The 13,791-nt window shown below is 42.8% G+C and overlaps 1 protein-coding gene across 1 annotated transcript in view; it reads right to left on the bottom strand.

The window, feature by feature from the left end:
- Positions 1-245: 245 nt before the first annotated feature.
- HDGFL3 (HDGF like 3) overlaps positions 246-13,791 on the bottom strand; it is a 38,205-nt gene continuing 24,659 nt past the window's right edge. The window contains exons 3-6 of the mRNA XM_051628108.1: positions 12,143-12,281; positions 10,703-10,861; positions 9,001-9,147; positions 246-1,624 (exon numbers count right to left, since the gene is read on the bottom strand). Coding sequence (XP_051484068.1) covers positions 1,619-1,624; positions 9,001-9,147; positions 10,703-10,861; positions 12,143-12,281 — 451 coding nt within the window. The 3' untranslated portion in view covers positions 246-1,618. The remainder of the gene's footprint in view (positions 1,625-9,000; positions 9,148-10,702; positions 10,862-12,142; positions 12,282-13,791) is intronic.

Consider the following 13,791-nt stretch of genomic DNA (forward strand, 5'->3'; position numbering starts at 1 on the left):
ACAGCCACAACGCATCTTGGTCAGTGCTTCTTGGCAAAAAGGAACTTAGCCATAATTTCCTCCAGCTCCCAGCCTCCCTGGCATGGGATCCCTCCAGGTACACTAGGTGTTGGGATAGCTCCAACCCTGTGTGTCCTCCCAGGAAAACAAGCCGAGAGCTGTTGGGCTGGAGCAGGACCCGCTGTCTCACAAACAGGTATTTGAGCCTCCAATGTTACTGCTAATGTTTTTAAAGAAACTTTGAGTACATTCAAGGTGAATTTAATAACCTCCTGTTATCCAGAAAAGGCAAAGTACAGAAAAAATAAAGATCTCACCTGCACTTTTATCTATTATGGTCAACTCATGTTAACAGAATGTTTTGCTTTAATACTTGACTTACATTAATACCTCACATTATTACACGTATGAAGCCAAATATGATGCTAACTTAGCTGCTTACAACCTCAAACCTTACTCCCAATACACATTCCAATAAATTTATTCTGTAAAAACAATACATTTTTTTGTTTCCTTTTTGTTTTCTTTTTTGTTTTTTTGTTGTGGTTTTTTTTTCTTAGTTTTTTACAGTAAACTCGTCAACTACAAACCTTGAATACGCAAAAGATGTTCCAAGGACAAGCATAACAAGGATTGATAAAACCAGACTAAATATGTTTTCACAATAAAAGCTGGCATAAAAATAAATAAAAATCTCTATTATCACAATAGCAACAATAATGTACACAGAATAATGGATTTGGAATGCTTACTTACTAGTCTAGTTCTATTTCCAAAAGGAAAAAAAAGCCAGAATGACAGCATCCTTTTTTAAGCCTTCCTTTCATTATTTAAAATGGATGTTTTCTTTTGGTTTCCCATAGGGTTCTATATCACAGTAAGCTTAAAAATGGAAAGCATCCAAATGAATGGTTTCAAATTGTGTTGGCATTGGAAAAAATCCTTGTATTAATCTAAAGAAACACAAAAAGACTTTCACTAACTCCACATATAGGAACTAAGTCAGATAGTGTACATTACATCATGATTTTGAGAAGTATTAAGAGTATAACTAGCTAGGTACTTCTAATAAGGAAAGGTATTTTATTACATTATTGAACTTGGTGGTGATCTCAACTGAAGAAGAATTTTTCTTTTGTGTTGTAAACTGATCAAAATCAACAAAGTATGGATAGAGGGAAATTTAAAGTTATGTTTGGAGGTGGAAGATATTGTTGTAGTCTTGTATGGAGGGGACTAATTTCTAAGATTTACTTGTTTTTTTTAAAAAATGCTGATTTAGAATGATATAATCTGGAGTTACACCTTTTCTATCTAGAAAAGGAATCTCATACATGTTCAAGTACGTGATATCTTCATAAACCTCAGCCACTGGTAAAGGGCAACTTCATGCAACCAAATAATATGAAAATCAAAAAGTAACCCTTAGAAAAAAGGGTACAATGTCATTGCTGCAAACACAACAGATAGGAATGTGAATAATGTGCATACAAACTGGGATGCTGTTGATGATACTAATGAGCAGATGTGGTGACTCATATCAAATCCAAGAATATTAGACAACCAAACATGTAACCTTCTCATGTTTTCCCTTAATATTCAGCAGTCATTTTGTTGGTTAAGTCTGAAAGAGAGAAAGAAAAGAAATCACATTTAATGTAAGCAAAAGGATGCTGCAACAAACAACATCATTAATGCCTGCTTCAGAGTCACAGGAACAAGTAACCACCTGGTCTCTTCAAACAGAACTTTTTTCCTAGAGAAAACTGCTTATGTTACATCAACTAAACATTCCAGTACAAAATATTAAAGAACACAGTTTAAAAGTAAACATTTAGGGCTTTGTTCAAAGAAGCAGCTTGAATCATGTATATGGGTTGTTTTTTGTTTTCCCCCATCACTTAATAATGAATCTTGAATATTTTGTGCACAACCAAACATGCATCTTCCCATTACACTAAATCCCTGTTGTGCTTCATGGCAAAGCTCAGGCACTGCAGTATTCCTGAACACCCTGTGATGGGAACACCCTTCTCTTCAAACAAATGAACACTTAGCAAGAATGAAGAAAGAGAAACAATTTTCAGCTAACATATCTGAAGGTTGCTTCTGAAAAGGAAAGACTTTGGTTTGAAGTTCACTGTAAGGCAATGATGGAAAAGGAAGAAGCTCTCACTCTGTGACTGAGTCAAGGTCAGCTCTTGCCTCCATGACATTAGCGGGAACGGGATGAGACTGTCCTCACGTGATCATGACAAGTGTCTCCAAGTCTTGGTTTCTTCATATTAAACAGAGATGGCAAAATTCACTTAAGGGCAGAGGGACACACCAATTTTGTCCAACAACAGGAAGACATGGAATCCTACATGACTACCTGACCCTGAGCAAGATGTCCCTTCTCCTTTTTAAAGAATTCAGAGCATGAATGCTTGTCCACCCACACCCTGGAACACAACAAGCAGTACAAAGGAATTAGTACTGTATTTGGTGGGATCATCCAAGAAAAAAATCAACATCAAGGAATAAGTGTCTGGGTACAGGTTAAATCCACTGGGGATGATGGAATTTTCATTTTACACTGGATCCGGAGGAGGATATGAAAAGCAGACACTAACATCTCTGCATCAGCAGTTTGCTCTCTCCCACTCTGGTCCATCATATCTGCTGTGTGTGATGCCATGGCTAGAGTGGACTCTGCTTCTCCATCCAGGAGGCTAAGAGCATACTAGTGCATCCTGCACAGTCTGGGATCCCAATCTGGTTGCTGTGCTGTGCGTTCAGTGTGGTTCTTCTCTCCTGTGACAAGGGGTCTGCAAACAGTAAGAAATGGAAACCTGTGGTCTCTGTGTGGGAGGTCCTGGTGTGTCCGGACTAATGACACATACGGGGTTATAAAATGCTCATGTGTGTAAGGATGACTTACAGGAACTGCCAGAGCCCTGCCTCCCCCAAAAGGTGTAACAATGTGTTGCTTATCCAGAGCACCACACTTCCATTGACCTCTCCTGCTTAAGAGTCAAGGAGATTATACTTGGAGATGTGCCTTGGAGAGGTTTGCTGCTGTTTCCCTTCAGAGGGAAGTGCAGACACCCATTAAAACAACTACAGATCATTAGTCAATCAAGCCATGACTTCTGCTGAAGTTCTTAATGACAACTGACACCCTGCACAGATCCAGGAAGAAAAGCTGTCCTGCTGGACCATGAAACCTTTCTGATTACTGACAACAATTCCCCTCTGGGCCAAGGCCAGAAGATGGGGCAGGCAGCATTCTCATGTGGGGCACTGGGAACACTGATATTTCCTCTCCTCACCGTCTCACAGATAGGTCTGTTGGGCCACAAAGTGCCACAGGAGAGACAATAAAGAGCCAGGTGTGCAGATCATCCTCTAGAATAGTGAGTTTCCAGTACCATCTTCCAGTATGGCACACATTTGGCCTCCCAGGAGCCCCAGAAGTCAGGAGGTTTCCTCTCCCTGTTTGCAGGCAGCCCCAGGGCTGCGCAGGGACTGCGGCTCCTTCCGGGCAGCAGGTGCTGCTGGGCTCTCTGGGCAGCTGCTGAGCAAGGACGCGGCAGATCTGCATGGTTCCCATGGTCTCCATGGTTTCATGTCTCTCCAGAAACAGGTCAACACGCATCATCTTTGTTTGACATGTCTCTCAGCTGCACTCTAAGATCTGGTACAAGCTGTGCCCTGACCAGTGCTCCTGCACAGCGAGGGGATGGCACAGAACCTGACTGGTCTGAGTGAAAAATTTCAGTCATCAGTGAAATTAAAAAGACAGAGAGCGCAGAGAGCAGGGAGTAAAACTAAACCCACAAATTGATTTGTTTTTTCTGACACTGAAATTCCTTCCTCAACAGTGTCTGGCACTGATTCAGCCATTCTGTGCTGTAAAGGCTCTTGCTGGATGGGCAGAAGCATAATTATTTACTTGCTGTATATGATCATTGTTATTCCATGTTGTTTTCAGGTCAAAATGGCTACAGGATTCAATGTACACAGAGATGCAAAGAAAATATTTAATCTCTACTGGCTGCTTTAATCTCAACTTGCATTCAGACATAAAGGTTTCTCCTGAGTTGTCTCCTGTTACCTTACTTAGCAGTGCTGTTACCCTGAGCTATATGATGCCAGCAGCAAACCCACCTCTTCACACTAAGCATTATGATGCCATTATTGGATTTTTACACAGAAATCTTTACTGTGCAATAGTTAAACACATTTTTGCAAATATTACCTTTTGTGAAGGGGTAGATTTTCACATATCTTAAATTGCTGAAAAAAATTCAGACAAAAATACATACTCTGTTTTCATTTTCTGGAAAAATGCCCTCAATGTTGTGATTTTAATGTTGGTAAACCCCCAGACCTCTTATGCATCCTAACCAGTGTTATTCTTGAGAAGGAAGGAAGAGTGAAGGAACCAAACATCTCAAAACCACATCAGAAGGACACAAGAACCTATGTTTCTCTGGGCAGTTTGGCCCTAACACTTGTCTTTCATTGCAGTAACTGGAATTGTTGCTACCTCACAAGAACATCACAACAAAAAATACACCCTGGACACAGGCTGTTTAAAATATGTTCTCCCAATTGCAATAGTATCAGATGGCAGTAATTTTGGACCAGATTTTGATCCCCTTATTCATGCTGGCAAGCAGTTGCCTCCACAAATAGATCCACTGACTCCCATGTTAGTAGTAACTGATTGTCAGTGTGAGTAAAAAGATCAGTCCTTGACCCCACTTTATACTCAGGCTGTACCAGAAGGAAAAAAATAATAGATTAATTTCCAAGAAATCTATATTTTTTCAAAGAGTGTTTTTCAAAGTAAAAGTAATTTGCCTCCTAAAAGGCAACCACCTACATCTGTACACAAAGAAAATGCCTCATTTACCAACACAATGTCCAGACTGTAACTAAAATAATGAATACCAAAAGAAAAACTTGCCACAAACCCTGATTGCTGACATTGACATTCAAGTACTCTATAGTAGGGCAGGACCTAGAACCAGCTTTCAAACATTATATGGGTATCCAGAAAGTAAAAGGAAAAAGCAACTCACGTGTTCAGTTATAAAGATATAAAGTTATGCCAGCCAAGAACCAAACACATAAGTTAGAGAGATTTAAATGTGGAATGTAAATCTGCTGCCATGAATTCACTGATTTATGAGCTAATTTTGTACCATACAAAGTAAACAGCACAGAGCCATGAATACCTTTCCAGTGGAATATTCTATTGATGTGGCATTTTGAGAAAGTTTAGTAATTAACAGCAGAGGACTGTCATGGGGGTGGGTCAGTGACTCTTGACTTGAGCAAACTCTGGGATGGGCTGTCTTAGCAAATATATTATTAGTTAATTAGTGTTAAGATAATAAAACACTGAGGTTCAGGTTTGCATTTTTCTGGAGAAGGAATCAGCCAAAGAACAGCAGTGAAGGAAAGAGCTTCAGAAACAGGTAGTGGCAGGACACAATTACAAAGCATGGCTAAGTCTGTGAAGCTAATGTCTCTTCTGTTGAGAGTGCCTGTAATCCTCAAAAATAGTTGAGAAACTAAGGGATAGAAAAGAAACCAGCTTTATCAACCCCAGGGATTAAAAAAAAAAATAAATCACAAGTTGAACCCTTGAACAGTATGAAATTGGCTGAAAAAAATATCATCGCTTTGGAATTACTTTTATTTGGTCTGGGTTTTGAATCTTTAGGAAGCCATCACTTCACATCTTAAAGCTTTCCTCTACCACCTGGAGGTTAGAAATTTCATTTAAAAATATAGATGAAGATGCTTCTGCAATCATATGGCCTCAGCTGTTAACTCTTCAGAAAGATCCCCATAATGTTGGGGTAAGGTTCCCTCTGGTCAGAAAAGGAGAGATGTGTCTCTAGCCTGCAGTCCAGGCGTTATAAAACATAATCACTACCTCATTGGTATTTTTAAGAGAAAAACCTACTACTTGTGTCCTTTAGGCAGCTCTTGAATGATCAGAGACATGCAGAGGACAGGATCCAAAGGCTCTGCAGGACCTGTGGGGAGCACTACAGGTCAGGGAGATCAGCCCTTCTGCCCACCTGCCTTCCAGGGCCCTTCCCGGCCTCCCCCCGAGGCAGCTTCCAAGCAGCTGGTCATGGTGGCAAAACCAGGGGGATGAAACATCCCTTCATCCTTGAGACCAGCTCCTGAACTCTTGTTTTTCTTCTCTCTTTGCCTTCACGGAACCCTTCTACAATCCATTTTGAAACAAACTCTTTTTTTTCTGACATGTGCCCAGCGCAGCCCCAGGACCCACAGGTGGGGGGTTCCCGGGGAGCCCAGCGCAGCCCCAGGACCCACAGGTGGGGGGTTCCCGGGGAGCCCAGCGCAGCCCCAGGACTCACCCGTGGGGGGTTCCCGGGGAGCCCAGCGCAGCCCCAGGACTCACCCGTGGGGGGTTCCCGGGGAGCCCAGCGCAGCCGCAGCTGCCGTCGCGGGCCGGGGCTGGGCGGGCCGGGGCTGGACGTGCCGGGCTCACCCGGGCTTGCTTTGTTGGTCTCCTGTCGCCACCTCCTGGCCAGCTCCAGGCCCTGAGCTCAGCCACCTGATGGCACAGCTGCTCTGCTGCACACCCGGCAGCAGGAGGAAGCCCATCATCTTCAGACTGCGTGTTTGTTGGTCCGATGCTGACAAGCTGATTTTAAGGACACCGCAATCTCCTCTATGACGGTGTCTTTTAGCAGGCCTGGACATACTTCTGAATTCATGCATGTGAGCAAGAGGACCATATCCCAACTCTGCAGGCACACGCTGGTCTTTTTCGACCTTCCTTCCTATAGAGGTCCCAGAGCACGGGCCGGAGGAGCTCCAGGCCCTCCAGCAGAACGGCTGCGGGCCGGCCCGGTACCCCAGAGCTCTGTCTAGAAACGTCCTGCCTGGCTGCCTGATTGACACCAGCCGAAAAACAACCCATCTGATTATTCCTTCCCCAGGTGCCGTGTGTCTGCTGAAGGTGTCCCTTCTAAAAAGGCACCGGTCTGGCTCGGAGGATGCTAGGAGACAGAGAGTCCCCTCCTGGCCCTACAAGAGAATTGCACTCATGACAAAAACTGAAAAAAGGATTAACGTGAGATGCTGATGCTGCGGCAGAAACGCCCAAGATGAAATATCTGCATCAGGACGTGAATTTCTCTAAACTTATCACTGCTTCCATCTTAAGCTGCCTGTAAAACCGTCTCTCCATCTCTTTAGTACATGCTACTAAAACTCCACCCTTCCTATAATGTAAAAAGTATCCTAGACCTGGTCATTGAAGCATGAGCTCATGCCCAAGTGCTGGGGTAGCAGAAGTGAGAGCAGAGCCAACCCCTCTCCTGGCTGTGACAACGTTGGCTGCGTATTTCTGTGGAGTTGGTGCTGGCAGAGAGGACACAGAGACTGATGATGGCATTTCAGCACAGGGGCTGGAGAACCTGCAATCCTCGAAAAGCTGCAGTGTCACAATATTTCTGGCATGCTGGACTCTACCTTCCAGCAGTTACGAGCATGTCACATACAGAAGGAAGAGCCCTATGAACGTCACCAGCTACAAAGCCAACATCCTATGTGACTTTTTAGCCACTTAATCAGCAACTGACCTAACTCAGTAAGCATTTGGTCCTTACACGGAGAGCAAGCCTGAAGTTCACAGACATATCCCCTGTCACTGCCTTCCTGAACCTCTTGCAACCTCAGATGGACTTAATGGCCAGTTTTCTTACACAAATACCTCTCTGAAGATATGGAAGTGTCCCAGGGTTCACTAGCCAGAACGTGGGCAACACATGCACTATGCACTCACCACACTCATCAGCCCAGGCTCTCAAATTATGTAGGTGTTTGGGGGAGATGAGTCTCCTTGAGCCAGTCTCTGGCTGAAGCCAGATGCTTGTTCCTGACCCCACGAGCCACGTATCAAAGTCTTTATAAGCTGAAGAGCCACAAAACATACACTATACCCCAGAGAGACAAGAGAAAAAGAAGTTCTGTGAGAAGTCTTTAAGTGGGAGACAACAGCAGCTCCCCAGAGGTTGTGTTTTGTGAGAAAGGGTTGAGGCTGAGCACACAGCAGGGTGCTGAGGCACCTTGGCAGCAATGTCAGATGGGTGCCTGTGCTGGCTGGGCTCCTCTCACAGCTGGGGCTTTATGTCACTCAGCAGCTCCTGCAGCAGCCCAGCCTGGCTGCTGGCCACGTGGCAGAGCCCTGGCACAGGGACCAACTGCAAAAGAACTGGTTCTGAGTTGGAGCTGTAAGTGCTGGAGCAGGGAGGCTTCTGCTGCTCCAGAGGCTCAGAAATAGTAGTGGTTGCTACAGGTGGCTGATGATTAACCAGTTCCCATGCCAATTCCTCTGCTCAGCAGCCTTCCTTTCTGTTGTGGTCACAACAAAACAATATTGATGTGAACACACAACTGACAAACAAACAAGGGGATCATATGAACCTGGTCTGGAGCAGACTGTGTATCTCCTCCTTGGAAGGTCATATCCCAAGCAAAAATGTGCCCTAAAATCTGCAGTATGCAGAGTCTGTAAAGTGCACATGAACCCGCATGAACTACAAAGAAGTCAGTGGGACTGCACAGATTTTAAACTACTGTGAAAAGATAAGCAGGCTCCCACTGTTTAGTGAGCCAGAACGCATTACGTCAACAGTCTGATTCTGCTCTCACATCAGTTTTGCATCATTCCAGCTCACAGTTTTCAGTAGTTCCTCTCAGCTGACATGCATGCAAGTGTTGGAACAAAAATACTGCTTATAGTAACTTTTCTCATTCAGCTGTTTCTCTAGAGCAAAATTTGTACCACTGCAGAGACCAGTCCCATGTTTCTGATCTAGACAACTTTTGAGCATTGAAACACAACACAACAAAACTGCACGTGACATGCACAGGTCACTGCAATGCCCTTCACCCCTAGATCCAAAGCCCCCCAGTAGCAAACTGCATGGGAAGTAAATTATATTAACAGAAAATTACCCCTTCACTGGTTTTCTGCAAATCTGAAGAAGTGTTTCTTGTGTCATTGCCTGCGTCCCCAGCATCAGAGCTGCTCTTATTTTCTTCCTCTTTGCAGTCCTTATCATCTTCATCTCCAGGAGATTTCCGTGACTGCTTGGAGGATTTCTAAAATGATCAGAAACAAAGTTAAAAAAGTAAAAACTGAGCTTCAGTCAAGAAAAACACTTTTGCAATGTGTGTGGAATGCTGTCTGGTCATGCAGCTCCCTCTAATATTGGGGAGGGATATGTGGGGTGAAAAGCACTTTTTGGGTGAAGTAGTTGGAGTTACTGCCATCAGTGAAGCAAAAGGAGAAATTCTGTGTTCAGCACAGGTTGGCAGCACAATTGACTGTAAGACAGACACAGTAATAGGAGATGAGTATTAGTGTTGGGTCACCTGTAGGTTTTGCTAGTTAATGAAACTGATGGTGCCAGCTTGACAAAAGTTTCGATTAAACACAGAGATGTAAAATGAGAATAACATTAGCAGAGCTGCTTTCCATACTTTTTTTAGTGCTGTCAGCTTTAATATATTAACATTAAAGCCATGTGGAACCAATACATCGTCTCTGCTCCCTTTATGTTATGCAATTCTACAGTACAAAAGGATAAATTGTGGCATTAAGCCACCATTTTCCTAATCCTCTGTTTGCCCAGAGTCTTCTGGAAAGAAGATGGTAGACCAGACCTGAATTTCTAATGTAAGACACACAAAGGGGGTGAAATTACTTATAGCATTTTGTTCAGTGGATAAACCACAAAAACTTCTGCTGTCTCCCAAGCTGAGCCCGGATCAGATTGTGTGCTTACTTCTTTATGAGAAGAACAACATGAATGTGAATGAACTTGACTCTGCCACAGTTCACCCACAATTTAAGCAAAGCACAGACCTGGAAGCACACACAGAACTGGAGGAAGTGACTGCAGTGTTGCTCCCTTTCACCCAGGTGACAGGTGAGAAGCATATCTGAACCCCAGGTTGCTCCCTTTCACCCAGGTGATTACATCCACCAGCCATTATGAGGCAGTCTTAGACACACTGCCCTTAGCTTCCTCATTTACACTGTTAGATATTAACAGGTCAGGCAGGTACTACAATTCAGGTCTTTTATCTAGAAATGGAGTGCCCTGCTCCCTGCTTAATTCATTAGTTCTTCCTTCCTCCCAGTCTGTCTCCTGTACATTTTACACTGGGTTACAGAAGGAGCAGCTGAGCACACTGATCACAGCTCCTGGGGCACACACTCTGGGGACAGGAGAGGGAAGCCTGACCTCTCCCAGATAAGAACCAAACCTGAACTCATGTCTCCCAGCAGGCAACTCCTAAGGCTTTTTTTTTTTTTTTTTTTTCCTCTTCAGAGGGAAATATCTATTTAAGATTATCAAACCTATCAATCCATCTTTGCATGGATTTTCTTTCCAGTCCTCCTGAACTCCTTCCCAACCCATACTTTCACCTCCTTCTCAAAGTGTGGGCACTGGAACTGGGCAGAGTATTTCAGCTGCTGTTTCACCAAGTCTGACTACAAAAGCAAGAGCACTTCCCTTTGCCTGCTTGAACACCATTGTTATGGTACTGGAATAAAAATGCTGAAAAAGGAAGAACAGATTGCCACGAGGTGGGCAGTATTCTAATTATAAATGCACATAGGGAATAATGGAAAAACTCAGAAGATAACCTTTGAAGTGTAGGATTTTTTCCGTTTTGAGCCTGCTTTTTCATTCTTTCTTTTTCCTTTTCCATCTTCTTCTACCCGATCACCTTCCTCCTCACTGCTGGCATCTGCTGTATTTCCTCCTTCTCCTTCAGTTTCTGATGAGCTCTGCTGCTGGATTGCCTTTAAAGTAAGAATAACAATAATAAAATCAACAACAAAAATATCACTAAAATCTATTACATAATTTTATTCTGTATTGAAGACAGAAATGCTGGTAACAGGCAGCTTACAATTTGATTGTTATTATCAGGAAGAGCTCAGGTTATTCTTGCAATTACCAAGAAAAAGGGCTGCAAAGGCAATTTTCCCAGTCACCACTTGGAAACAGTTATCAGATGCAGATTTTGGGATAGCCTGTTCTGAAGGGTTTACACAGAAACGGAAGATCTGAGAACAAAAATATGTTTGCTGGAGAATCAAGTGTTGCTCAGTGGCATGTTCTACTTTGGGAAAAAACATGGAAACTTTCAGAATTTGGCTGCAAAAGGAAAGACTCAGGAGAGAGGATGGCTGTTACACCCCACCCCCCAACCCCCTAAAAGGGCATGATCTCTGTGTTAGGAAAAACCAAACACTGACCAGAAGGCTGAGAGCTCTTTGACAGTTCATCTCCCACAGACTATTCACTAGATTTTTTTTTAATCCCCAAGTGTATGCAAAACATCTGTAGGGCTGAAAATATGAAACAGGAACCGAGAGGGGCAGCAGCTTGTCTGCAGGTGGTCCATATCTCTGGTTTGTAGGGTTTTGTGCTAATAATGTAATAGGTGTGTTTGCCTTTTGGAGGCGATTTCTGCCTTCAAAGGACCACATTTGTTTTATAAGAAAAGTTCTTTGTTTTTATACAGCCCACCAACTACCCTTGTCCCCCTCTGGATTCACTGATTTTTCTGTCTGGACATCCAACAGGGAGAGCTGTTGTACAGCAGCTACTATCTTGGAACAGCAGCATAAACCTCCACTTTCTCAGCCCTCACAACTTTGGCAGTGGTGTCCTATGTGTTGAACACTACCAATGTAAAAACCAAAAGTGTAGTGACCTTAAGGTCTGTGTAAAATACACTGAACCTGAGATAAAAACAAACAACAGAAACAGACATTAGTCATGTTTCTATTGCAGTAAGTAAAACCTTCCCTTTTTAATTCAACTGAATCTGCTGCAGAATTTTCCACTTCACCAGCCCAGAATATCACAGAAAGCAAAGGGCTCTGCAGCATGATTAAAGCTGAGTTTGTCACAGAGTGCAAGAGCACAGTTGTCTTTACATGACACAGTTACAAAAACTGTGAAAGCTTCTAGCTCCACCAAAATCAGGAACATCACCATCACTCATACAATGTTTACACTGACAAGTCTTCAAACAAGAACGATAAGGAGAAATAGAAATGAAAGTAATTTACCTGATATCCAGTAAACTTTACTCCAGGGTTGTTTTCTATTTCCCACAGGCCTTCATTAAATCCTTTTCGCTTGTTTGACTTCCCAAACTTATCTTTATATTCTTTATATGGGAAAAGGTCTTTGGGCCCCAGGAACGCACTGCATTTTAACAAAGGTAACATTTCAAAAAACCCTCCACATTAACAGTCAAAGATTGTCCCTATTCTTCTGCTCATTCCTTAATTTCTTTTTCAGTTTCATTTGTTTGTCTGTCTACCTACCTATCTACCTATGTATCTATTTAACACACTGGCTTTGAATTACCGCTGTGAGTCTCATTTAATGGAGTGGCTCACCATCCTGATGTTTGATGTTGCAAAATCATACTGAGCCTCTCTAGAAAAAACAAAAATGAGTCTCACTTAATATATTACCTACTGCTGGGAACTGGCACTTGAACAGTTTATGAAAGAGGTTATGTGATGTGATTGCGATAGCAAGGGAGCAAACTTCCAACCCTATGTGTTACAAACCCAGAAAGGCCTAAAAATACCACATGAAAAGTTAAAGTATGTAAGGAGTGTCTAGAACCCATGAGTCAAAGCTCATCCCTTGCACTTCTGGAGAAAAGCAGTGACATTTATTATTAACTATAGTGCCAGTAAGCCTGGGAGCTTTTTTCTTGGAATAAGCCCCCCATGTGTTAGATTCTGTGAAAACACAATAACAATGTTCTCATTCCCAAAAATCTTATAATTTCATATAAGACAAGAAACAATGGGTGAATATAGGCAGATGAGTAATACAAGGAAACAATGAGACACACAGTGTGCTTGTGGCCAAATTGTTTTTTAGACAGCACAGCAAAGGAGGGATTTTGTGCTCTGCTGCTGCATTAAGTCAGCTATGCACTGGGCCAACTATTTTCAGGCACAGGCAGTACAATGCAGGGAAAAAGAATTTTAAAAAGGGAAGAGAGGTGATGTGTCTTGCTTTTTCTACATACTTTACAGTAAAATTCTGACTTCTTATATAAAACTGAAGAAAGTGTAATTTCCTCTTCATTGGACATTTGTATCCAGTGTGTTTACTGTGCTCTGTATCATGGTACTGGGATTGCTAATCGTAAGTGAAATTAAAAACATTGAAGGCAAAAAACCCCACTTCATTCCCACATGGAAGATTCTGTGTCACCAATGACTGGAGCTAAGCAAGTGGCAGTGTCCTTCACTACAATCACTGTCCTTCTTTACTGATGATCTTTGCAATTAACATTAACTCTATGGTCTCCATTACCACAGGATCCTGGAGCTCCACCACTTAAAACACATTTATTCTCCTAACAGCACCTCAAGGTTGGGAAGTTGCCCATTTTTGCAGCCGGGCTTCCGAGGCACAGAGGTTTGCCCAAGGTCAAACACAAACTGATGGCAGAGTACAGAGGAAAGCCCAACTCCCTTCAGTCTAATACCTTAATCACAGGATCATATTTCTTCCCTGCTGTAACCATTATTTCATATTAATGCCAAATCCATGCACTGATTCTTTCCAGTCTATGAGTGTGCAAAGTTTAATTCACTTAAATCATCCCACTGGCCAAGAAGTTTGCCAGTACAGAGCCAACTAGTGGCTAAAGGCATCAGATGACAAGTCTCTGGGGAAAGAAACC

Source organism: Apus apus, chromosome 10 (genome assembly GCF_020740795.1).
Source record: "Apus apus isolate bApuApu2 chromosome 10, bApuApu2.pri.cur, whole genome shotgun sequence".
NCBI lineage: Eukaryota > Metazoa > Chordata > Aves > Apodiformes > Apodidae > Apus > Apus apus.